Source organism: Ailuropoda melanoleuca, chromosome 18 (assembly GCF_002007445.2).
Source record: "Ailuropoda melanoleuca isolate Jingjing chromosome 18, ASM200744v2, whole genome shotgun sequence".
NCBI lineage: Eukaryota > Metazoa > Chordata > Mammalia > Carnivora > Ursidae > Ailuropoda > Ailuropoda melanoleuca.
The window spans coordinates 987519-1014832 of NC_048235.1; the positions used below are offsets into that span (position 1 = coordinate 987519).

The following is a 27314-nucleotide window of genomic DNA, read 5'->3' on the forward strand; positions in this document are numbered from 1 at the left end:
AGGAGGAGGAGGAGGGAGGAGGAGGAAGGGAGGAGGAGGAGGAGGGAGGAGGAGGAAGAAGAAGAAGAAGGAGAAGAAGAATCGTCCATATAATTAGAAAGTGTCCATAAGTAGATCCACAGACCAGAGATTCCAGCTTTCTCAAAGTTACCCAGAGAAAAGGGGGGGCAGCAAAAGGTCCTGGAGCTGTGCCAGATACTATGGAGAAACATGGGGTTACAACAGCCATGTGACATTGAATGGGAGCTGAGAATAGCACATTGAAGTAACCTTTCTTGATGAGGGAAGGTGGACATCATACACAGACGAAGCCCGCAACTTCTCATTTCAAACCAGCCACGTGTTTGTAGGACCTATGCACCTTCTTAACTGCGATTTGGGAAAGTAAAGGGGAAGTCAGAATTCTGGAAACAGTAAAGGAACTCCCTCCTTGATGATAAATCTGGTTACTTGAAATTCCAGAAGGCATGCACTTGCTTCTGGATATCTTCTGCACAACCAAGAGAACATAGGAACAAAGTGTTCATAAATCAAGAATTACTCCAGTTGGAAATAGTTCGAAACAGGAAGCAGAAACTAGGATTGAGATGAGATGCAAAACAGAAGCTTACCAGGTAGGTTTTCTATGAAGCAGCCGAGGAAGAGTCACATTGGGCTTAGTTACCTCCAGACTTTGGGTGGTATTGAGGATGAGGACGTGGACGTGCCCAGAGACAGGGAAACACAAAGGCCAATGCATTCATCTCTTTGGGGACAAACCGTAATAGAAGGCACGGTTTTTCGGGTAAGCTAACGCAATCACCTTCTTAGCACAGTGGGTAGCACGTCAGTCTCATAAGCAGGTAAGCTAATGCAACAACGGAAGCGCAGGAACAAACCAGGTGTGCCTGGAACTTCTCCTGGATTATAATAAACCCAGGAAGTTGCCCAAAGAGCTTTCAAACTGGTTTCCTTCTCAAGTATTCACGTTCCTCTAAGACTCTAAGACGAGTATAATAGCTAGGCAGTAGGGATGAGTGCATCCAAGTAGCAGACCAGAAACTATGATCGTACTGATGGAGAACCCAAAGTAGAAGCGATAAAGAGGTCACAACAGCGTACATCCTGTCTGAAAGCAGAGCACAGAGGTTTTACGTCTTTGAAACGTGTTTCAGAGTGAAATTCTGAAAAGTGGTATTCTAGTAATGAAAAATTCTAATTACGAATAGATGTTAGAAGGCCAGTTGCTACTAATTTATTTAGCATACAATAAAATGGATATACTTGCTGTGTACTGAATCTCATAAATGGTTATTTCCGTGAACATGAAAAACAGGTTTTCTCCTGATGTCAGCTGCTCTACCTCTGTTTTTGCCCAGCCCCTCACCTGTCATTTTGCCCACCAAGGGGGATTTGAGGCAATTAATCTTCCTTTGAGGCACCTGGATTAGCTCTGTGTCTGGGATAATTATTATCATTTCCAGGCTTTTATTTGCTTATCGATCAAATAAAGAAATCAATCTCAATGATCACGAATATGCTTTCATGCTAAAAAAAAAAAAAACCCAAAAAACAAAAAACGAAGTTTATGTTTTTTGTCATGGTATTTGCTATTACAAATATTTTTAATCATCAGATTAGTGCAGGTCTGGACTGTCTTATACATTTTCAAGCATTTTAGTTCATCGATTTCTTCATTTTAATCAGTTACCCACACCACATAGCTGCATGTTTAACTTTACTTGTTTGGAACTAAAAATGTTGGAATTAACAGAGATCATATTGCACAGTTCTCTTCGTGAAAGCACAGTCTCTTTCCCTCTTTTATTTTATACCTTTCTTTGTCTTCTTCACATTATCTCTAAGCATATTTTTCCTACACTGATGTATGTTAATGAGGGGAGCACGACGGGGCACTGCTTAAAACTGTGGGTCTGTGATCAAAGCCTGGCTCTAGCAGCTCATATACCTGCTGTCTTTTGCAAATACTGGAATTATTTGTGTTTAGGGCATTAGTGGTGCTGAGAGAGAGCTTAGTATACGAGTTATTTATGTTATGACATAATATATGTGTATTTATATGTATCTGTGACTACATATATTACACACATGCAATTTATATTCTATAATATATAGATCCTAATAGAGAGAGAGATATATAGATATAGTTGTAAGTATTGACATAGGTTAGGCATTCAAGGACTAATCCTATCAGTTACAGCAAACATTCATTCAAAATCTTGCATATATACATAGATGAGTCTCTGTCCACGTGCACTGTATCATAATCAGCATTTTTTAAGCCTGAAAACTCTTAAATGTCATGGTATTTTCTTTCCAGGCACAGCCATTATCTTATGAAAATATTAATACTTCTAAGACAATAAATTTCAAACTATCACTTCTGGCAACATGCCTAAATTAAGAATTAAACAGCAATCCAAAACACAGTAAAGAGACCAGAGAGACCAGAGAGACCAGGATGGGGGGGAGTCAGAGAAATAATAGTTGTATCCTGAGAAAAGAAAACAAAACGCAATGCTACCTTGTGTGCTACTTACTGGTGTAGGTGAGCTGGAAGCCCTGGTCCGTGTCAGACCCGTTGGTGTTGAACTCAAGCCACAGGTGATTGGAAGTGCTGTTCAGGACCAGCCCCATGAGCTCATTCCTGGTGAAGGCCCCCAGTGGACGCGATGAACTGTCTCTTCCATCATACACCTAAGGAGAAGCCACTGTGTGAGTCCCTGTATTACTTAATTCTGTTTGTATGTTAGCAATTCTAACAAGAAGTTCAAATCTTCATAGATGTGATTTTATGCGGCACTTGGAAAAGGGAGACAGTTAAGGGAGAGCTGAATGCATGCCATTGCGAAACAGTAGTTTTTGTTGTTGTTGTTTTTAAGTTTTATCTTAACCGTCCTCATTAAAGACAAAAGAGTTCATTTGTCCTCAGTGCATTCTACCCTCATCACTTTGGGCATTCTTCCCGTGTTTACTTAAAATTAAATAAATATTTATTTGCATTTCCGTGGTCCATTATTTACCTTTGTCCCCTTCCCTCAGAATCCACCTCCCAAGGCTGAAGGGACCTGTACTATCTTAGGCATGACGTCGTCTCTGAACTATCATGCAAGCAATCAGACATCCCATCCCTCCCTGCTCTCTCCTATCTGAATGTATTACAAGTCAAGACAGGATGTGGGAATCTTGTCGCATTTTGCAGCCTTTGAGCCTGAGGTGACTTGAGTCTTGAAGTAGTTGTAATAAAAGAATCCCGTCGTGTAAGAATATCAGACGACAGAGACGTGTTGCCTGCTCTAAACACTTTATACTTGACTTTAGGTGACTTTGTAGGTGATTGTAAAGCACGAACGCTTATAACAAATATTTGGAAGGCAGGTAGACAGGTTTGCTTTTGTGGGGATGTTAGGGGTAAGGGAGAGGGGACATTCAGAGCTGTGTCCCAGAATTTCACTGAGGTAGGCCACACCAGGTGTGGGGTGACTGCCATTCACATTTCCTCGGTGGGGACTGTATCAACAGTTTAGGGCATGAGGGTGTGTGCTTTTCTGCTATGGCCAGAATAGACTGTGTTTGTATTCAGGAAGGATTCAGTGCTGAGGTTCCCTGACACCCCTAGGAAACTATCAAGTATAGAACACATAGTGGGAATGGTTAATGCATTTGCTTTATCGAACTACTGTAATAGTTCATAGCAAGGAACCACATTGTTACCGATAAGGGATTCTTGGAAGACAGAATCAATCTGTATTATATTGGAATACATCCAGTTTTTCTTAATTAAAAAAAGTTTTAATAAAGGGCATGAAACTCCTCAGTATACTCCTCCAATGTCTGTTTATTTCCCCACTACTTTCCTTCTCACATGGATTAATTCTTACTTTTCTTCTCCTAATTCCCTTCTAAGACACTTATAAACCATATTCCTTGCTCCACAGACTTACACATATACACGGAATCCTAAAAGAAGAAAACACATTTAGAAAAATCAATTTTATAAATCATTATTTATTTCCAATTAAACAAGCAGGTGCAAGAATAATGGAGTTAAATGCCCTACAATTCCTCCAGCAACAGGCAACCATTGGAAAAATCATCACTTGGCTTAATATATGGATTCGTCAGACAGGGTGAGGTCTTTGACACCCCGACTTTAATGAGTGTTAAACCCAGAGGAATCTGGCTCAAAAAGAGAATGTCCAGACCTTCCCAGAAAGGTCTCGTGTCACTCCACATACCACACCATTCTCTGTAAGCCACAGAAACCCACGGAGATGAGGAGCGTTCGAACAAATAAATACTCATGAAAGCTCAATCCTTAGACTTCTGAAGCCTTGTCCAGAGTCACCTGCACTGACCTTGACTGGGAGCTTCCCACAGATTAAAAAGATTGTCTGGACAGCAGCCAGCTCCCAGTATCTTCCAAACTATGACCACTAAAAAATTCTGTCGTGCTTGTCAACATCACCGGCAATGAGCACTGCGCTTGGCCGTGGGAATGTCAGGGTGACGAAGGCACCCATCACATGGACCACCATCTTCTCAGCTGCCTCAGGTTGAAAATCTGGATTCAAATTGTGCATGGATCACACATGTCAACCCAGATAGTACTGGAAGTCAGAAGACTTGATTTTTAATTCCAATTAATTTAGGAACAAGCCATTTGAGGTCAGCCTACTGCCTGTCACGTACATACCCTGGTCCATATGCTCCTCGAATCAAAGTGTTCCTTTTAGGTATTAGAAAAATGCTCCTTGAGTCTTATGTTAATACAAGGCTGTAACTATTTACATCATGAACACTTCTTGGGGTTTGGCATTTAATCAATGCCATACGCTCCAGGTGGAATAGCCCAGTTAGCCGAAGATCACAGATGAAGAGACATCACGCCAAGTGCTGGAGCCGCATGGTGGGATGTACTTGGGGAGTCTTTCCCAGTTTGACAGGAGCTATACCCAGAATATCCCAAACTGACTTCCCTTTCCATTATATATTCCTTTCATGACATTTTCATTCAAGCTATATTTCTCTCATGTGATTTTTTTTTACATATGAAGCAAAAAAATTCACATTTTTGTGCATGGAAATATATCTATAAAATTTTGCTCTTTCTTATTGGATCATACTATGTATGAAGGAACAATGTGAATACCATTTAAAGCTAAAAAATAAGATAATCCCACTTGAAACGTTTTTAACACTGAGACATTTATTAGCTTATTCAATAAAATATATGCTTGCAAAACATTTAGGCATTTCAAGTGATTGGCAGTTTCCCTGCAATTAAATGGGGTAAGCCAGGTTTTTGTTTTTGCTTTTTGTTATAATCAACAACTTTAAACTGCAGTAATCACAAACGAACATTATTCACTTCCTTCCATGGCAATAATATTTATCAGTGTACATTTTATGCAGTGTCTTTAAGTCACTCATCTGCACCAAGGATAGTTAATTGTCACCTAAAAGTTTTCTCTGAAGGCTTACTGACTTCTAAATTTGAGGTTATCAAAGAACGCAGAAAATGGTTACTTAGAACGTAAGTTTTAATTTTTTCTAGATCGGTGAGAATGTACTACTTTCCTGCCTGAAAATCACTTCTTAATTACAGAGCTTCGTGATGTCAGCATGAACTTTTGAAAGACGATTACAATTAAAGAACAACTAGAATAAAGCTACTCTTCTCAACAAGGACATTGAAAAGGTCGAGCCGGGCTTAGGAGGGAGTAGGGCACTCTAGGATTTAAGCTCCTCTTGAGTGTGCTTAACAGCCATAGAGGTCAGGTCGGGTCCTGGAGGGACCCCTCTTTAACCATGGTGCAAATGGATGACAAACAGGGGGTTATTAACGTTTCCCTTTTGGCTGGCTCTTTGCATCTTTTCCTAATGCTCAGTGCTTAAAGTGTGTGGACGTCCCCGACTCTGAGAGATGTCCGCATGTGAGTCCATGTAGAGGTAAATATGAGTGGAAAACCTAAGAACTTCACAAAGGGATGAGAAAGGAGCTGTGTCTCTCTCCTGCCACACATCAGCAGTGTGACCTGGACCAGTCGCGTGCTCCTCCCTGGACCGAGCAAGGACATAGATTGGGTAGTGTCTGGCATTAGTCTGATGGCCCTCTTTGCCTGCACTTGGTCTACAAATGCCCCCTCCCTGGCCCCAGACCCTGGAAGGATCTACTTTTCTTGAAGTGATAGGAGAGGTGGGAACTGTACTAGAAGCTTTAGGAACTAGGGGGCATTTCCAGTTAGAGCTGGGATTTCATATATCAAGTCAAAACCTGAATGAACCCAGAATCTGTTTTTCTTCCCTTTTTTCCCGGCCTCCATCTACAATGTGGGCGGTGTGCTGGGTCCTGCACCCCAGAGTAGTTTCCTGAGGCTCTGGTACTTTGTACCATAGAATGCCCAGAACTCTTGCTTCTGGTCCCATTCCAAGCACACCCTGAGTCCTGTGAACACAGCTTAGACTCTTCCACTTAGATTCTTTCTCGTCCTGGCGTGGCTTCTCCCCCTAAGCCCTGCTTTGTGGTCTAGGGATAGTGGCTCAGCTTGGTTCTACCACCATATCAGAATCCATCTAGCCTGGGATGTTATGACCACATTTGAAAATTGAGAATGACTCTAGAAAGTGTTGCTTCGGGGGCCCCACCAGTTTTAATAATTACAACTGTGTCCTAGGCACAACCCCAGAAACAATCACCAACAGTGTACTATTTAAACCTCAAAACATCCTCCAAAGATAGGTATCGTCATATGTTTTACACATAAGATAAACCAAGGCCTCCACTAATGACACTCAGGAGACCTTCACAAACCAACTGGGTAAATAAACTGGAAAAGTCGTGTATGTCTAAAGCTACATTAATATAGGTATACATCTCTATGTGTACAGATAGATGGTTATTAAATTTGTTCCTTGAGAAGAAGAGAGGGACTCACGTTCGAGAAGATTCTTCTTACCTTTAGAATGTCTCCTTCAAACAGCTGGAAGCTTCGTGCCCTCAGATGAATCCCCTTGCCGGCTTCCGTTTCTATTTTATAGATACACTCGTGGTTATTATCATAATTTGATGGGAAGTTTGGAGACAACAACGTTCCTTCATTTCCTTTGACACTTGCTCCACATTCAGCTAAAATAAATAGGACATTAAAAAAGAAAGAATTCAAAAGTGGAATTACTGATTTTAATACATAACAGCTCTACAATCATGACAGCCCTCTCCTCTCTCAATGTATGTCTGTCATTCATATATTGTTTTTATAGATTCATGACTTTTTTTTTTTTACTGTTTACCAACTGAACAGGAAATATCCTCCACTCGTCCATTTTCAAGATTTCTTGTTTCTTTTCATAGAATACCTCCTACTCCATGGAAGCAGCCTGCTATCCCACAGAGGGATCTAGAATAAAATCTCTCCACCCAGGCTCACTGGCTGTGTCACAGGGCAGTCATCCCCTCCCTCCCCACTACTCATTTCTACCTCGTGAAACATTCCCACCAATTCCCCTGTGGTGGCTCTGTTGTACAGAAGTAATTCCTTACGTTCGAATTTTTGTGGTATCAGCCTGAACACAAGGAAAGGGGACCTAGTGATAGAGAAAACCACTCCTCAGCCCACTCCCATGTCACAGCACTGAGCTGGTCTGCATTACGTCTCACGACAAAAGAGAGTTCCGGGAGGTACATGTTAGCTTCCTCTCCCCTTCTCCAGAGGGAAGCAGAGGGTCATTCACTTCTAGATCCAAATTTGCATAAAAGCAATCTTAATCAAGGTAAAAAATAAATAAATAAAAATAAATATAACTCTCTAATTTCTGTCAACTCAGAGAAAGTCACTTAACCTCCCAGCTTACCTTGAAAGTGAACGGTTTAGCTGAAAGACTCAAGCTTTAAAATCTCAGTACAAAATGATCATAAAATAATAGAGATGCTCTGTGTGTGTGTGTGTGTGTGTGTGTGTGAGAGAGAGAGAGAGAGAGAGAGAGAGAGAGAGAGAGAGAAAGAGAGACAAGAGAGCTCCATGGGATTCGGCACCAAATAATTTATTGGCCACACTGTGTGCCAAATGCAGTGATTTTTAAAAATTCAACAAAATAATGGTCAAGTTGGAAAGTGAAATTCAGTGAAAAGTACGTATGTAGTGGGGGTGAGGAGAGTGAGAGGGCTCACAGTGTTTACTTTATGTGGTGTTCTGCAACTTTGGCAGATATCGTGTGGGTGCCCATTTTCATAATTGTGACTTTCTCTGATATCTCCACCCTCCTCTAGCAATTAGTACCATCAGCTACACCTCTAGCCACGATTCCCTAGCCTGCTTGCCAGAAGGAAATTGCTAGGGATTTAAGATCAGGTCCTACGGATTTGTGCACTTGGATCTCATAAAGTCCCCACGTAGAAGGGTAGGGAGAAAATCAGGGAGAAAAACACATAAGAACTCGGGCTTACCTATCCCTTATCTCTCCTTCACTGAAGACTTAAAGGCAGGCTTTTTTGGGCAGTGGGGGAGAACGGTGACCCAACAAAATGGAAATGGGGTTTCATAATATTTTTTAAACTATAGACATATTTATAATACTGTATTTATATGTAATTATATATATTTTAATTATAATAATCTTTTTAAAATATTTTTAAGAAAAGATAAAAATATGGGGAGAAAGGCACATGGTGTATCGTTCACACTGGATGTGTGGGTGGGTGTTTAATCTCAGGACTGTGCCTTGGTGGTCTTTGAATGGTGGGCAGTCCTGCTTTTTGTTTTTGGTTTTGTTTTGTTTTGTTTTGTTTTGTTTTGTTTTTAAGTAGGCTCCATGTGCAGGGCAGAGCCCAACACAGGGTTTGAACTCAGGACCCTGAGATCAAACCTGAGCCCAGATCAAGAGTCAGATGCTTAAATGACTGAGCCGAAGACCTGTGGCTTTCTACATTAAATTCAACAAGCGCTTTAAGTAAAGTATTCCCCTTGGGAAATAGTAATAATACTTGGGCCTTGTTGCATATTTTTGTCTTTTTTTTTCTTTCTTAAAGGAATAAGATTTTTTGTGACATAAAAGCCAAAATAAATAGAACATCAAAACAGCAAAGTAGAGTATCCTCTTTCGGTTACTCTGTGGATGGAATAGTGGGGGCGGAGAGGGGAGTTCAAATTTGTTAAAGATATCAGACTCAAAAGGAATTTAAAAAAAAGAAACTCAATTGAATTCTGATAACTGGAATATAAAGCCTAGTCACACATACCAGGAATTTTTATTTAAAATTGAATTGGACAGTGATCAATAAAATGAACCATTCAAAAACCAGTTTAAGTCCTTTTATCCATTACTTTATAAGTTTGGGGAAAAAAATGTCTTGCAGTGGAGGATGGAAAAATACTGATATAGTGGCAAATAGAATATTTTTAGTCCGAGGAAAACATTTGAAGAAATATTCTTTATGGCTGTAATAACCGGTTTGTGTATTCGGATTTAGCGTGCATTTCAATCTATCAAGCCCATTAGCTGACTGTGGGCATCGCACGTTCTCTAAATACAGGCAGTCCTAAGTCAAACTTCCTGGAGGGAGCTGGAGGTGAAAGGGATAATGAGGGTCCTGGCCCCCTCTGGTCACCATCTGGTCATCAGGAGGGGCTGTGGTCTTCCTTCCTGACTGAATGAGGTCAGGAGATGGAGGGAGGGTTGGAACGCAGAAGGGGTGATTAATTGAACACAGTGGTAAGTCTTGAACACAAAGTGTGGAATGAGAGCTCAGCCACTGTCAGTAACTATGGAAATACCTAAGGGAAGTCGTAGCTTGTCTTCAGGGGGGATTCCATGAGGAAAGCGAAGCCAAGGAGAATCGACTTGGCTGGGTTTCACCCGCCCCTGAAGGAAGTGCTTCTCCTTTCCAAAGGCAGGACTGCCCTGCCATCTCTGTCTACCGGCTGTATCTGGGGCTCTGCATTTGTGGAGAGTGGGGTTTGTTCTCTTATTCTCACTGTGGTTGGGATTCCTTTCTTTGGTCTTCACATCACTATGTTTCTACTCTTCTCTTCCCCTCCACAGATTTGCCACACAGAGAATCATCCAGACTGGATGAGAGGTATCATTTTTCAAAGGTGACAATCTATCAAGACAAGACTGATGTGTGAATTCTAATCATTGTAGTGTGTGTCACACACTTTTTAAAGTTCTTCGCATACAGGGACTCATGCAATCCTCATGGTAACCTTGTTGAACAGGTTCATAAATCACATTTTACAGGTGACAAAACTGAAACAGAATAGTTTGAAAACCAAGGGCTTCCCCGAAGATCACACAACTAGTACAGATCAATTATCAATTTGATATAAACTCTCCGTACTTAGGAATGGAATCATGTCCTTTTCTTATCCTCACTAATGATAAAAACACTTCATGGTTAATAATTCATAAATTTGGAACAGGTCATCAATTAATTGGAGATGATATTTGTTTTCACATTAGCATTTAAGACATTCACCGTAAACTTATTTCACATAATACAACAAAAAGGGAGGCTTAGAAAGAAGATTTTGGCATTTGGATACATGAGAAGAAAAAAAAAAATTAAAACTAAAGATGTAATTTTACATCTGTATCTTTTTTTTTTTTTTAAGTAGGCTTCATGCCCAGTGCAGAGCCCAGTGCAAGGCTTGTACTCAGGACCCTGAGATCAAGACCTGAGCCAAAATGAAGAGTTGGACGATCAACCCACTAAGCCACCAAGAGGCTCCTCTTACATATCCTTTTTTAAAAAAAAAAAATTTATTTATTTATTTGACAGAGATAGAGACAGACAGCGAGAGAGGGAACACAAGCAGGGGGAGTGGGAGAGGAAGAAGCAGCCTCATAGCAGAGGAGCCTGATGTGGGGCTCGATCCCATAACGCCGGGATCATGCCCTGAGCCGAAGGCAGAAGCTTAACCGCTGTGCCACCCAGGCACCCCTCCTCTTACATATCCTTTCATTAGGATTTGGATGCTGGGATTTTGCTTTAAGGCAGATATTGTAAGTGGTGCTAATTAAGTGCACTCTGTAGGAATAAGAGATGTGAGGAATTACTTGCCCAGTTGTAACTGGTAACCCTCTGTAGACAAGCGAGTTTGTTGAAAGACGGCACAGAAGCAACTGACCACCTCAGTCCTGCATTTTACTTCATCCTTCCCCATGAAAAATAAAACCTCCCTAGTATCAGAGCAACTGTTTCTCATCCTGAGACACAAATAAAATTTCTAAGTAAACATTCAACAATAATTCATTTATTGTATCTACATCTGTAACTGAATCTAAATCTATATGCCAATATATTTACATGTGCAGGGACAGACTCTCATTTTTCTAGAGTAGTTTGGTATAACCGCTAAAGATGGTCTTTTGTGTGAATTTTTCTCTGAGGGTATGAAATTGCTAGTAAAATATACAAACTTGGTATCTTAATTTTTTTTAAATCTATTTCAGGATAGTGTTTTGTTTTACATATTTACATATTACGCTTTATTACTATTTTATATATATTTGTATGTCTTTATATTCTTCAAAGACTTTGAAGCAGATTATCATGTAATTACATTTTTTCCCTCTTCAAATCATGACTTTTACATCTTTCCTTAAGTTTAAACAGTTATGAGTGTTTGGGTTGACACTATTGCAGTGAACATGTGTGGTTGTTGCTCTTGTTTTCTGATTTTATGTCAAGACCAATAAGAAAATATGACATCTTAAAGGTGGAACATGAGTTGCCATTTTACCTTGAGAGCCTTGGTTCATACTCAACTTGGTGCTGTAGCAGGGCTGGCAACACCCAAGGTCCGGTGAGAGACGTGGGTAGGGACCCAGCGCTGGGACACGTGAACAGTCTGGGTGTGAGACAGGCTGTTTATGGAGCTCATAGCCCTGACTGAGGTAGGGGGTCATCTGAGGGAACTATGGGAAATCTGGCTGCAAACAGACTTGGTCAGATCCAGGGAATGCGTGGGCTTCACTGAACCATGGTGTGAGGTCCCTAAAAGTTGAGCATGCCTGTGTCCTGACAAAGGGTGCTTGGAGAAGAGGAAAAAGCATAAAGGAAAGCAATGAATCTTAAAGACTCTAAAAGAAAACAGAAAATTCTAGAATCCCTAGTCCAGACCAACACCCTGGAAAATCAAAGTAGTGGCAGAGCAAATAAAATGTGTTGGCTCTGTGCCCACTAAACCCTGAGACGTTATCTCATAGGAAATAATTAAAGAAAATAAGACACTAATAGTAAAAAGCCAGTGCTCAGAAAATTACAAAACTTAAGTCATCAGAATTTAAAAATTCTTTGAACTTGATTGAAAATATCTATTGTTAATCTCCATTACTGGAGCAATTAAATGTATCAATTTTAAGTTCTTTCAATAATCCCTTTAAAATTACTTTAAGATGAATGGATATAATTTTCCTTAAGATGAATCATTTGTCCTTTTTATAAAGAATCTACTGAAAATGTAATTAAAATCGGATTGTCATTTAGAATTTTGTAATGGAAATGAACTAATTAAAATTAAATTAACATAATAGAAAGGAGTGAATTGATTTTCCATAAATTCTTCTGTGAGAAGTATCTACCTGTGAGGCCAACCTTATTCAGCTCAGGCTACCATAACCAAACACCCCAAACCAGGGGCTTGAACAACACACATGGACTCCCCACAGTTCTGGGGGCTGGATGGCCAGTGCCCATAGCACTGACTGTGGGCTCTGTATGCACATAATAAGCTGGATTCAAGTTCCCTTGCCCAAGAGCTTGACCCCCTAAGTAATAGTGAGGATGCACAGTGTCTCTCAGGACAGGGGGAACTTTCTTAGCAAAGTGGCTGGATGTGAAGGTGTTTGGTGGTGGTTATTCAAGTTTTGTGGAAATTGCAGTGGATTCTTTGAGAACATTTTGAAATTGTAAATTGAATATTTTACATTAATTAACATACATACATATGCTTTGAGAGCATTATTTGAAGAGCACAGACCTTGAAAGTAGCTTGACTATGAAAGGGAGACAGAAAACCTACTTCCTTTCTACTTTGAACCAAGAATTTTTGGTTCCTAAAATAAAAACAAATCAGTAAATGGTATCAGTATATATATATGTGTGTGTGTGTGTGTATATATATATATATATATGAAGTGTTATTGTTTATAGAGTCTGTAAACATATGAACTCTATTTTATATGTATATATTTATATAGTCTATATTATTTAATATGTGCGATCTTATTGTTACAAAGAATATATAAAATTGCATAAAATGCTGATCCTATTTTTAATCTATTTATTATCCTATGAACCTTTATTTCCTTAATTTAATGCTATTATTGAGTTAACTTTTAAGATTCAACAGAGATTAGCTTCAGTTTTTAATTTTGTTTCAGAGTTTTAAACTAAGAATTAAAGAAATAAATGGAAACAATAGACCGGTTGGCATAGAAAATAATGTTTAGATAGAATTGGTTAAAAGACTTAAAATTAAATTTAGTTTATGAAAATACAGGCAAGTTATTTTGTTCTACTATGCCGCTTTGAAATATTTATAATCCATCATACAACTGAGGCTAATATTGTTGATTTTTCCCCCATTTTATTCCATCCAAGGACACTGTACTTTGTCCAACAAATAGAATTAATGCAGATATTCAACAACAGGATAATTCTTGCTTTCGTTGATTTTTTTTAATTCTCTCAGCAGATATTATTTGGTAATTGATCTGATGTAGAAATAGAAGCTTATCAATACTCCACCTGAGAATACTTTTTGTTCAAAACTGTGTGTTCATAGAAGCAATATTAGATTAGGGAATTCTAGTGGATACTGATTTGAGTCATGCCTGCTCTCCTCTGCCTGTTTTTTTCCAAAAATATGTCACAAAATATCACAAATATCATAAAATATGTGCTCATCCTTGGTATTCAACACCTATACAGATCTACCCCTTAGTATCCTAAGACAACCGGAATTGTTCTGGTTAATGATTGGTCAGGAACAGGCATGTGACTCTATTTGGGCCAATCAGAGGTAATCCAGGGATTACAACGAAGCCATCCTGGGATAGCTGTTTCACTGGACCGCATGATGTTGGCATTGCAGCACTATATGCTGATACAGAGCCTGGTCTGATGAAGACCCCTGGGGGGAGCCGGAAGCTGCCCAATGCTCCCCCAGGGGCATGTGGAGCCTGAGGATAAAGTCAGCACCCAGGTAGAGAGATAACAGGAGAGATAAAAGAAAGGATAAAGCATCAGGTCCTTGGTTGCAAATTCAAGTCCATGATCAAACCTCACCTGAAGATGTCCCAATTTACGAATATTTAGCCATATGGCCAATAAACCTTAATTTTTACTTAAACCAGCTGGGCACCTTTTTCTTTAACTTGTAAAAATAGACATATATTGAATGATATGCATATAATGTAATGCAAAAGGCAGCACAGGAAAGGGCTTGAAAATTTCGTTATGCATCATGGAGGGCATAGTGATGTTATTCCCAGTATCCTAAATAAATAATTAGGTGGAAATAGCCCTAAAATGAATAAATGCAAACAAAAAGATCATTTCTTTTTAATTTTTGAGTGAACTGATAAAGAGAAAAATAGTTCTTAATTTAGGTGTTCACTAGAAATTCTATTTCAGATGAGATGCTTATTAGGGAAAAAAACAAAATCACATGCTTATAATTCAGTTGACATTCTTCCAACGTCACTTGTGATCTCTGGAATGGATTTCCAACTTTTGGCTATGGATTGATCACTCTTATTTCTGTGATTTTAAAAGAAGAAACACAGGCATAGAATCAAATTGTTGAGATCAAGAGAGAAGCTTCGGAGGGAATTGATCTGTATTTGTTTGACAAACATCTATGGAATAAGGCACGGAACAGGATATTGGGGATCAAGTAGTCCCCGCTGTAAAGAAAGGTCATCCTAACAGGAGACAGCAACATGGGGGAACTTTAATGGAGTCGAGCGGATAGTAGGGAGGCTGTCCCTTTTGCCAGTAGGTGACAAGGTAGAAACCCTAGCTCACGAGTGACATAAGTTCAGAAAATGAGAAAGAGTCAGCCTGACGGGACCGCAGGATGTGCATTGGAGGGTGAGGGGGCAGCACAGACAGAGACACGGAGGGAAAGAGAACCACGGTGACCATGAACCTGCACGCGCTCCCCGAGCTCACGCTTCAGGCCCAGTGTGTCCTGCAGGGATCTGGGGGTCTGCCTGATGAGTAATGAGCCTTGTGTAGCCAGCAGAGTCTCAGTGCTGCCTGTTCTGAATATTATGGGGGGCTAATTGGTAGGTTCTCCTAAGGGGGAACGTGGAGGGGGCTTGGATTTGAATGGCTCTCTTGGGAGCTCCGTCCTAGAGCCTGGGAGAAGGTTCCCAGGGCTGGGGCAGATGGAGTGGGCAGGGGAGCCTTATTCAAGAGCCAGGTGGGACACAGACTCTTCAAAACCAGCAACTAATCAGACATGGAGGCTGAGAGGAAAGAAGAAATATGAACCAGTCCCAGATGCCCTGTGGGTCAGCTAGGGGATCGCTGCCATGAGTAACATGCTTATTTCAAGGGATGTTGGAGCCAGATGGGCTGGAAGGAAATTCAGGAAAGCCAGGAAAAATATAAGAAGCTAAATATGGGAAGGACACAGCCAGGCCCCCATGTGTGGTCCCAGTGCAGGGCAGCGGGGAGAAGCTTGCTTTCAGGTACCCTGTGCTCAGATCTGGAACAGCCTGAAGCAGGCAAAGGTCCTGGACCCTTTGCCTCTTAGTGTCCTCATCTGTACAATGGAAGTGGCAGCAACAGTGCTTACCTCATTAATTCCTGGGAATTAAATGAGTCAATATGTGTAAAGAGCTCAGAGCAGTGTGGAGTCCAGAATTAGGGCTCAATGGATATTAACTGCTTATTCTTATTTTATATTTTGGGCAATAATGTAAAAACTCCAGTAACAAGAGTTAACAGTATAAAGATAATGAATCTATATAAAACAGACTAACAGGGAATGGAATATAATAATCAAGAGACTACTTAATGTTACGTGTGTAGAACAAAGCTTTGATTTCACTGGATCAGGAGTTTCTTCCAAATCTTAAACTGCCCTGTTCGGTAATTGTCATTTTGGGGAATGTGGACTCTAGGCAACTCTAGGAATTCCTAGGATCAGGTACAAAATAGTATATCTCTTTTTCTTGAGACAGTGTATAAAAATGACATCCGGATCTCAAATAAAAATCATAACCCAAAAAAAGTGAGAAGCACTATTTTAGGAGAAAGCAAGATGATAGACACGGGCAGACATGTGCCCTGGTGAGAGAGAAAGATGATTTGATTCATGTTTACTTGTGTAATTTTTTTAAAGGAAGTCCTGACTGTGGGATTATCATTAAAACACAAAAAGATGGTATTACTAGTTGAATCAATAATATCCCTAAACCATGCTGATCATTGAAGAGATTCTTTTCCATGGGGGGAAAAATGGGTTTCACTAAGTTAATTCAGTAATTGTATGGGTTATGATACCTTGTTTGCACAACGTTGCCACCTGCCTCTATTGTATCAGCAGGTAGGACTAGGGTGGGAGGCATCACGGACTCCCCGTGACTGAGAAGGCTTACAGCCAAAGTGGGCTGCGATTAATCTCCGGATGACATTAGGCAGTTTTCTGTAACTTGAAAGAACTGTCAACCCTTCCCATGCAGCAACATGGCCAAGTGGCAGGTGCTAGACATGATCTCTGGGGTGATAACCAGACCCCACACGTGCAAGTGGAATATCATATTTAGCTCTGCCTGCCTGCCCACACAACTCTGCTCGGCTCCTTACCTTATGGTAGCTCATTCCCAGATTAGCAGCAAATGAAACTGAGCTGGCATCCTAAACCCACTGTGGTAGCACAGCACCTTGTTTCAAAGTACCTACTAACGATTCCTATTTCTGGAACGACCTCTTGAATTCTTCAAGAACACATGGAAAGAGCTAACTCAGCCTTGAAATCTCTACAATGCCCACTTTGCAGGAGTATGCCACAATCATCCAATCAGAGAGCTGAATGGAAAAGTAACCACAAAACTAGTATTTTAAATTGTCACCATTATCATACCAGGAGATACTCACTGCTTTTAAGCAATAGAATTGTCAACAGTTGTGTTAATATAGCCTAGATTCCAGCTTTTATCTTTCCTTTGGTTCCAGATTATTTTTGGTTATATGTATATATTTTCCTTCATAAATATGCTGGGCACGTGTTCTATAGAATTGCCGTTCTTCAGGTGTGAGATCGGAGCGCTGGAAGGGATGGACTTCATACAGAAGGTAGGTACAGCCCAGCGGGCTCATGTCCTCAGGGTAGCAGTGTGCCCGCCGCTGTCCAGCACCCGGACCCCCCCGCCCTCCTTCCTTGCCAAACTCGGCCCTGCATCCTGACTGCACCAAGCCATATTCCCACTGGATGAATGAAATGAAAGCGTGTGACCACCTACCCACACACCTTGGCAGACGTGCACTCCACACACGACGGCCCCCACCCAGGCACGTAAGCTGGCTTGCACCTTCTAAGCGGTACCCTGGGAAGCAGGAAAACGTCAGAGAGTCCCCAACTCCGAAGTGAAAACCAATTCTTCGGCTGAAGGCAGGGACGCCGGGATCATCACAAGGCTCCAAGTCATATTCTGAGACATAAAGAGACAGAGTACATTTGTGGGAAACCGGGTAAATACTCAAAAAATATTTAGCAAGAATAAAAAATGGCTGTTATATTTTTTTTCAAACTCCTCCATAACTGTTATGCAGACTGATTTTCTTTGTACTATAAGCTGTCTCATGATGAATGCATTATATATATATTTTTAAATCGAGGTGTAACATTAAAATAAGATGACCCATTTCATAACTGTGACTTTAACAGTATGGAATTATTTCACTGCTAAAGGTAAAGGTAAAGAGCACTTGGAGAATCAAGTGTACACAATTAGGCATCAGTAACTGATCCTCGGGATAAAGCAGGACACTGAGCAGCTGTGTACAGCCAGCTGGGACTCTGGAGCTCCTTCCCACACTGTCCCATTAGCATCTGTGACATACATCTGGAGGGAAATGACATTCTGATAAAACCTTCCAAAAAAGACAGAAGTAAACCAGACCACCAGGAGAAAAAACAGATATAAAAGCATACTGAATTAATGCAAACATCTGAAACATCCCCAGAAGGGAAAATGTTTCATTTGCATAATAAAGTTGCTACTTATTTGGACACTTAAAAAATAAACTTCATTGTATTCACGCCACTGGCAATTGTTGGCAGCCAAGTTTCAAGGCAAAATCCTTGCAAATGAAATTATCCTTTAGCACCTCTAAAGAACAAGTTTACATTGGCACTGGCTTTGCAATCCCAGGTGTGTCTTTTCCTTTTAAAGACTGAGCTTGCCTGTGACACTAGATAGGTGATTCTTCGGCAAGCTTTACAAATCATTTTCCACTGGGTGTGTGCACATGAATTGTTCCACACGCTCAAACACTGTCACCACATTACTTTTTTTAACAATATTTATTTATTTATTTTTAAGTAGACTTCACGCTGGGCGTGGAGCCCAGCAAAGGCCTTAAACTCAGGACCCTGAGATCAAAACCTGAGCTGAAATCAAGAGTCGGATGCTTAACCCAGCTGCAGAGACCCAGAGAAGTGTGTTTTGTCTTGCCCGTTGTTGTCTGCTTGCTTGTTTGTGTAGGGCGTTTGTGGAAGAAGTCAGCTCTAGAGTTCCAGTCTGACCTTCGGTAATCCAAAGTCTTATTGTCAGCTCTGTGCTGAGAGCGATAGAATTAAACAGATGTTGGGAACAGCACAGACTCCTGAGAAATGTCTAGGGAAGAGACTCACAGACTTGCACCACGACCCCTTCCTTTCTTTTTAACTTTTAAGTGTTCTGTTTAACTTCAGTTTGGGTCTTGATGAAAGTGAGAACAGGGGGAGCGGCATTCTAACGGTGGCCCTAATTGAGACTCACCGGGAAAGAATATGTAAAAGAATAAGGCATTAGTGTTAGGAAGATTTAAGTCTTTGTTACATAGAGCAGGCAATTTCATGATTACCCCTGATTACGGCAAATTTCCAAGAAATCAAGTCGTCTGAGCTCATCCCAAGAGTACCACCAATGCAGCAAAATGCCAGGAAAAATCAACAAAGTCAGATAAAGATAAATGGCAATTGGTCATAATTATAGGGAGTCTAAAATGGTTCGGAGCATCTCAAAATCCCTAAGAAGTCCTTTTCTTTAAGACAGCATTCCAATGCCTATGTGCTAATGATCATGCGATATTGAGTAAGTGATGATTAACTTCCTAGGAAGTGTAAGTCACAGGAATGCACCTGCCGCTGACGGAAGAGTGGAAGGCACAGAAACTCTTTGCCTAAGCATCTCAGCGTTACAACAGGAGATAAGATTAATTCTCCTGTATTGTGACGAAGAATCTCGTAAGTGGCATCGGAGGTTATTAAGGAATTGATGTAGTTTCAACGTAGAAAAAATCACTGGTGATTATGGAACTCGTGAACAACCTTACAAAAACAGCATTAGCTCTGGGCTATAAGGAGAGAAGCAGGAAAACACTCTTCTTTTCAAAGCATGGTACACAGAAATGCAAATTAACGTTAACTATTGACACCCATCAGAATCATAGAGCAGGAGCCCCCTTTCTGATGGTCGGACTGTATGTGTGTCCCTGCAGGGGCCTGACCATCATCTGGTCACTGAACACGGTTTTTGTGATTAAATTTACCTCATGCACAGCTGACCAGTTTTTACGTATGTGCAATTTCTCCTTGTCTATAAAAACACACTGATACCATTCAGGGCACCATTCATACTAAGCAATCTAACCTGGACGGATAATGTTTGAAACAACAGAAACCCTGAACAAATATTATGTATGCAGCATAATTTAAAATGTTGCATAATTCTGGAGCATGGCTTTGTCTTGGTGCAGGATTGCATTAAAGTAAATGAAAAGCTCATTCTCAGCTGTGTGTGTTCACCCTTCTTTTGCTTTTTTCACCCTAGAGGTGGCTCTCAAGACAAGTATTGGCATCTGCTAGAGGGCAGGAACCGAAATAATCAGATAACAGCTTCCCCTGAGACTCCCCAATAAGGACAGTTTGCTCAGAGATTTTGATAGAATTGATGAGGAGAAGTGAGTGAGAAGGGCTTTTCAAGAGAACTTAGTGATACGAACAATCTTTCAGGGATGAGAATTTTCAGAGTCATTTCATGAGGCAGGGTAGATGTCCTCCCGTATTTCTCCCGGAAGGTTCAGCCTCCTCTGCCCACCAGCTAATGCTTATCAGTGCTCGGACACTTACCTGTAATCAGGCACATGCAGGTACACACACGCATACGCTCACACAAAAGGTACTATTATTACCTGAGAAGAGAAACCTCAGAAGAGAACAACGTACCAGAAAACGTGATATTGAAGCCCTCGTAGGAAATGGAAAAGTCTGATATGAACCGAAGCTGGGCAGTGAAGTTTCCAAACAAACCTGCCTTTATAGTGTGAGGCAGGACGGACCCTGTGAGTCTGGCCACGGGCTCCGTGAAACTCCCATCCTCTGTGATCAGTAAATAGTCATGGGAGCTCTCAAGGTGGAAGGTGTGAAAGATCATCTGAACGCCTGAGAGGCACACAGAGAGAGGGAGACAGGGAGGGAGAGGTAGGGAAAGGAAGGGGGGGAGTGGGAGAAAGGGAGAGGGGGAGAGAGGGAGAGGAAGGGAAAGGGAGAAAAGAAGACAGAGAGGGAGGGAGGGAGAAAGGGAAGGAGAGATATCAGTAAACAGCTGAGGAAAAATATTTTCTTCTAGGTTTAGAGACACCAAACTCTTGAATCAAAATATAATCTTAATATGCAAATTTCACTTCAAAGTTTCAAAAGAAAATACAGAGAATGGATACAGAGAATACATTTAGAAATGAAAGAAAGGGATAAATATTCAAAATAAATGTGTAAGTACATATAAGTACAGATATAGTTGAGACATAGGATTATAGGTACAGATAAGGACAGAGATTTAGAGTCAGACAGACACACAAGTACAACATGGTGGGATGTTTATGATGGACTGCAAGTAGGAATGGTCACTAGGAAAGCATTTGTCCTAGAGGAATAAAGGACCAGATAATTTTTCCATTTATATTTAACAAGTATCCTTTATAATATCTTAGGTTGGATGTCTAGCATATAAACTTATATGACTGAGGGAAGAATTCTTTGAAATCATAGTTATATGTTCCTCTTACGCATATGTTCTCATATTAACCATACCAACAAAGTATTAAAGGATTCCTATAGCAAAAATAATAAAATTAACTATGAATAACTCCTTTTAAACAAAAATACTCATTTTTATGATGACAAAATCATGGTCACTCACAATTTGTTTCTTTATTCTTCATTTCCTTCAAGGAAATTCTTTTTTCTTTCTTTTTTTGTTTTTCTTTTTTTTAAGAAAGAGAGACCATGTGAGCTCGGGTGGCAGGAAGGGGCAGAGGCAGAAGGTGAGAGAGAATCTTAAACTGAGTGTGGAGCCTGATATGGGGCTCGATCTCACGACCCTGAGATCATGACCTGAGCCAGAATCAATAGTGATGCTTAAGCGACTGAGCCACCCAGGCACCCCAAGGAAATTCTTAACATGTATTCATGATACATGCTAGCATAGTATAATATGGGGTATGTAATCAAATCTGTCAATTTAATATCAAGTTCAGTTCAATCTAAGTGTAAAGACAATGTCTCCATGATATTTATGTGATTGGAATTCCATACTATCTCCTCAAAAAGACAAATTCAATCCCACAGAAAAGACCCAGGGTCCAGTCCTAAATCCAGTACTTATGAACTACATTTCTTGAACAAATTTCCAATTTTCCTGGCCTTTACTATACTTACCTATAAAATGAAGATAATGAAATCTGCTCCATAAATCATCCCTGAGTTATGAAGATAGATGGTTTATTATGTATAATGATACTGATTAAATTTAGAACACAAGGCAAGTACTAAAAGTCATCCTAGGGGCATCTGGGTGGCTCAGTCAGTTGGGTATCTCCCTCCGGAAACATGATCTCGGAGTCCTGGGATCAAGCCCTGGGTAGGGCTCCCTGCTCAGTGGGGAGTCTGCTTGGGATTCTCTCTCCGTCTGCCCCTCCCCCCACTTATGCTCTCTCTCTTTCAAATAAATAAATAAAATCTTTTTAAAAAAGCTATCCTAGATTTATCATCACAGAAATGAAAACTTTTGATGATTTCTAATTTCCTTTGATTTAATTAATATTTGTGTTTTATCTGATCTATACCTCTTTTCCTTATCATCACACCTACTTTTCAAGCATATATTCACCCACATAAATCCAAGTCACCTAATAGAAAGTAAAACGGAAATCTACTTTTACAGTAGCATCAATCACTGTAGACCATTTTTGTTCTAAAATAATATAAAACATCAAAATTAACAGTTAAAATATAAGTGAAGAAATCAGCTATCTGGTTTGTTCACACATGCATACTTTTTGCTTTGTTCTCATATTTGTACTTTGTTTATTATTCTGTATGTATAAAATCCATGTAATAGTCTTACCCTTTCCATGAGACACTTCAATGGTCCAGGTACAGTTTAGAGAGTTTGGGTAAAAATCTGGAAATCCGGGAGAAAGGACTGTTCCACTCTTCCCATGGATGTAACCTCCACAGAGAGCTTAAGACGATAAGGAAAATGATTATTGTCATATTAAAGTTTCACAGTAGTTGCTAGAAGAAAGTACTTTTAAAGCGACATTTACTTTGCACAAGGACTAAAAGAGTATCAAATATCACCTCTATGAAACATAAAACAAAACTGAAACTTTATTTTACTCACAATTATAATATGCCATAGAAAGGTGTCCTAAACAGTACAAAACCTAGCAAAATAACAGAGTGAGGTAATAATGCAAAGTAAGCTGCAGTGGAATTTTGTGTGGTGACTTGACTGAGCCATGGGATTCCCAGCCATTTCTGTGAGGATATGTTTCGATGAGAGTAATATTTGTGTGGGTGGCCTGAGCAAAGCAGACTGCCCTCCCTGATGTGGGTGGGCCTTGTTCAATCAGTTGAAGGCTTGGATAGAACAAAAAGGCTGAACCTTCCACAAATGAGATGAGACTCCCCCTGCCTGATCTCCTTTGAACTGGGGAATCAGTTATTTTTTCTCTCTTTGGATTTGAGCTGAAACACTGGCTCTTTCTGAGTCTTGAGCCCGCCAGCCTTCAGACTGGAATTTACACCATTGGCTTTCCCATGTTATCTACTGAAGGTCTCAGGACTTGACAGCCTCACAACCAGGTGAGCCAATTCCTTATAATAAATCTCCCTCCCTCCCTCTCCCCCTCACATTTCCTCTACTTCCCTCCCTTCCTCTCTCCTACACACACACACACACACACACACACACACACACACACACCCCACTGGTTCTGTTTCTCTAGATGACACTGACTTATACAGTTACAGCTTCAGAAAAGATGCAGGTTTGAATTTTTTAGAGCTGCTGGTATTAGCAGCTCTTCAGTTGATTTCAATCCTCATCAACAAAATCTGGCCTTTTCAATATGTCTTGGAGATCCATTTTTGAAGGAAAAAAAAACCTATATAATATAATTTGAATGGGAAAGTAGAAACATTTAGAGAATCAACGTGATAAGGAAGATTCCATTCTCTCTCTGTTACCATGTCCTTGTATGCACACATGTATTCACGCTTCCTTTTTGGAACTAGGTAAGATTATCATTAAATGACTGATACCTGCAATAATTTTCTTATTAATATGAACATCCTTAACTGTGTCTCCTACAATCAGTTCCATAAGTAATATTTGCAGAAGAATTAGCCAATTTATTAAAAGATGTGATACTTCCCATCATGTTCACTCATCGTAGGTTTTAAGGGAGCAGATAATCTCTTTGAATATACAAACCAAATGGGAAGAGTTATATCAAAATCAGCAAAATAAAAACTTTTTGAGTGGGTTCTGGAATATTTTAGCAATGTAAGATTTTCACATCTTAAAATTACGTTGATTCTACATTTCATTATGAAAGAGGCAAAATTAATATAACATTTGGAATTCATTCATTCAACAAATAATACTTTGCCTTGGGCACTGGAAATGATGAACAAAATAGACAAAAATCTTTGCCCTCATAGAGTCAAAAATCCAGTTGAAGAAGAGAGACTATGCCCATAATAATGTAAGGAGCAGATTATACACGACTTTGGAAGATGATAAGCACCAGGGAAATAAAGGAAGAAGGAAAAAAGGATAGGATATTCTCAGACTTGTGTGGGGTGGGGGACAATCTAGAGCAGGTGGTCAGGGAAATGTACTTGGGATGTGGCTTCTGCAGAAGCACTTGAGACAAATGAGGGAGCCACTGGATACCTGGAAAGAACTTGCATGGAGAGAACCTCCCAAGGACAGAGGCCTAAGCAGGCCTGTGCATGGGACAGGTCTCAGGGCAGATGAGAGGGGAGGGAGCGTGAACAGTGAGGTTAAACAGTTTCCAGATGGTGAGAGCCTTGTCACTTGTATGAGTGAGATGTAGGGGCCCTACTCCTGTGGGCAGGACAGGTGCTCACTGCAGCTTCCGTCTGGGTGCTGGTGCTGTGCGAGAATGGGGGGTGGCTGGCAGACGGTACAGCAGGTGGGACTCTCACCAGGGATGTGGCATCAGACATGGAGGGAAGTGTTCAGAATCCCACCATGGTTTGAAGGCAGAGCCATGGGGGTGTTTTCAAAAATGGGATGTGGGCATCATGACACATGATGGTGAGGTTTGAAGGCTGTGTGTGAAGGAATTGCAGGTGAAGGGAGACTGTGGGAGAAGCATGTTTGGGGTGTAAACCAGTTCAGTTTCGGATCCATGAAGCTGGGGGTCTCCTACACATCCACGGCAAGTGGACGTACAGGTCTGACCAAGAGACAGAAGCAAGAGCACACGCAGGGGAGACCATCGATGCAGGGCTTTAGGTGTGGATAGGGAATGAAAGCCCGGGGCATTCCAATGGTAAGCAGCTTAGGGAGGTGAGGACCTTCAACAAGGGGAAGGGGAAAGGAGTGGCCAAGGAGTGTGCGGGAACCAGCAGACGGTGCAGCCCCGAATACAGACCCACGTGTCCACAACCTGTCGCCTGTCTCTGATAGGATCCTCGTTAATCAGGATATTAGCTTCTCAAATATTTATCAAGGACATAACTATAATGGATGAAAACCATCTGATGTAAAATTGAGATATCATATATCCAGTTATTTGCAGTAATCTTGACCTTAAAATCTGCACGTTATAGAAAACTGATTTAAAAAAAAGACTTTCTGTCCAGCTACATTTAAAAACTCTAAAATTTATCAATCTCTGCTTCATCCTCTGTCCTCATGCCATCAAAATACAATGGATGATTATATACTAGGGAGAAGCTCAGAAGAAAGACCTCTGACCACTGATGTTTTCCTTCAATTTAACGCATAGCCCAAGAATCACAAACCAACACCATCAAGCTGCCACTTAGGAGCAAAGTAAGAAAGTATAGATAAAGCAAATCTGCTGCTCATTTTGAGTCATATATGTGCAAATGCAACACAGTCTAATTCACCCATCATGAAGATTTTTGAATAAAAAGAACTTCATCTGCAAAGCGTACTTTTTTTTTTTCTTTTTTTAGGGAAAGGAGATTTGATACACAGACAATTGCACTGGTATTCTGACCTGATATGGAAGAGAGAAGAGAGTCAAATAAGAGACCCAACTCCGTTTTTACTGTCCACATGGGTCTCTGACCATATTCACACGCAGACACATCTACATTCCCCTCAGTAGAGCGACAGACACCTCTGCCTACAAACTGAATGACAATCATGTTTCTTCTCCACTGCAGTCTTTTCTGGGGAGTTGTACAACCCACAATAAACTTCTACTTTTGCTCTCCTTAGGGCTATAATTTCTTGAATTGCACTTTTCTATTTCTATTCTGCACCCACTGTCACAGACCCAGAGACATTATGCTGGAACTCTCTTGGGCAGAGAACGAAGGTGTACAGGACTAGGAGGGACAAGAGAGGAAAACATCTACAGTAGTCTTGCCCAGGGGAGCTGATGGACCGCCCAAACAGGGCTCAAGTTCTGCCTTTGGCTCTCTGTTTGACCCATTCATCCATCCAAACCTCCATCCAAAATTATTTCCCGAGGAAGTTCCTACTACTCTCTAAGCCCTCCCATTTGCTCTTTGGCACACAACAATGAGTAACAGGAACTCCCTCTTCTTCCCAAGTTCACGTCCAAGCAGACAAGGCAAATAATTTATAGAAGTAACTGAGCATGACTTAGTCTAAGAACAAGAATCTTCGCTGGTTCTCAGAACTCGAAGGCGGTCTAGGTGATTGGAGTACAGTGGGCTGGTGGGGCTGCCCAGTGACAGCCATGTGTCCATCTGTGCAGAGGTCCATTCCCACGATGTGGACTGTTGCACAGGCAATAGAAGGATGGAGAGAGTGCAGGCTGTCTGCTTCGGCCCCGTGTTCACAGACTGCTCTGTGACGGGCTGTCGGCAGCCAGTGTACTGTAGAGACTTGGGGTGGGGGTGCTCCTTGTGTCCAGGCAAAGCCCACAGACTGTCCACGGATTGTGCAGGTATCCTCTTGTCGTCACCTGATTCTTGCCCTCACCTGCCAGACCATGGCTGAAGTCCTGTAACGCGTTCCAGTGTGCAGACAGCTATTTTGTGGAGCCCAAACCCTGGCTTTAAAATTTATTTCTATATGTCTGCTGTGCTTGGACTAGAGACAGGCAAGAGCAAAGCATGTGGACAATATCCGAGGCATCAGACATTTTGCATTCGGGGGTGATTACATCAGAGGAATGAGAGCTGACAGATTCTCCTCTCTCCTGGGAAGATACCTTTACTTCCACAGCATCAGCTCTAATGACAACGCTGATAGATCTCAAATTCACATGTGAATCCCTGGTTTCCTTCTCAAAGCCCAGCTGATCTTCCCACTGCCTGCTAAGGCTCTCCAAATGTAACCTTCTTACATGGCCCTGTCTTCACGAAAGCACTTGTGTTTCTCAATTGTCACACTTTCAGAAACTGGTGTGTTTCTCTCTTGTCTGATTCATGCCCCAGCCCCCCTCCTCCTGTCTCTTCCATAAAGAGATGTACAGTGGGAGCCCACCGTATCCTACCTGATTTGTCTTTTGTTTTTCTCCACTTTCCTTGTTTGCTTTAAAGTGCTAA

The 27314-nt window shown here is 40.9% G+C and overlaps 1 protein-coding gene across 1 annotated transcript in view; it reads right to left on the reverse strand.

Moving 5' to 3' along the window:
* The window catches only part of CSMD1 (CUB and Sushi multiple domains 1), a 1986149-nt gene that overhangs the window by 362239 nt on the left and 1596596 nt on the right, over positions 1-27314 (reverse strand). Inside the window, exons 20-24 of the mRNA XM_034647758.1 lie at positions 22630-22746; positions 20451-20666; positions 17482-17670; positions 6960-7129; positions 2541-2697 (exon numbers count right to left, since the gene is read on the reverse strand). Coding sequence (XP_034503649.1) covers positions 2541-2697; positions 6960-7129; positions 17482-17670; positions 20451-20666; positions 22630-22746 — 849 coding nt within the window. The remainder of the gene's footprint in view (positions 1-2540; positions 2698-6959; positions 7130-17481; positions 17671-20450; positions 20667-22629; positions 22747-27314) is intronic.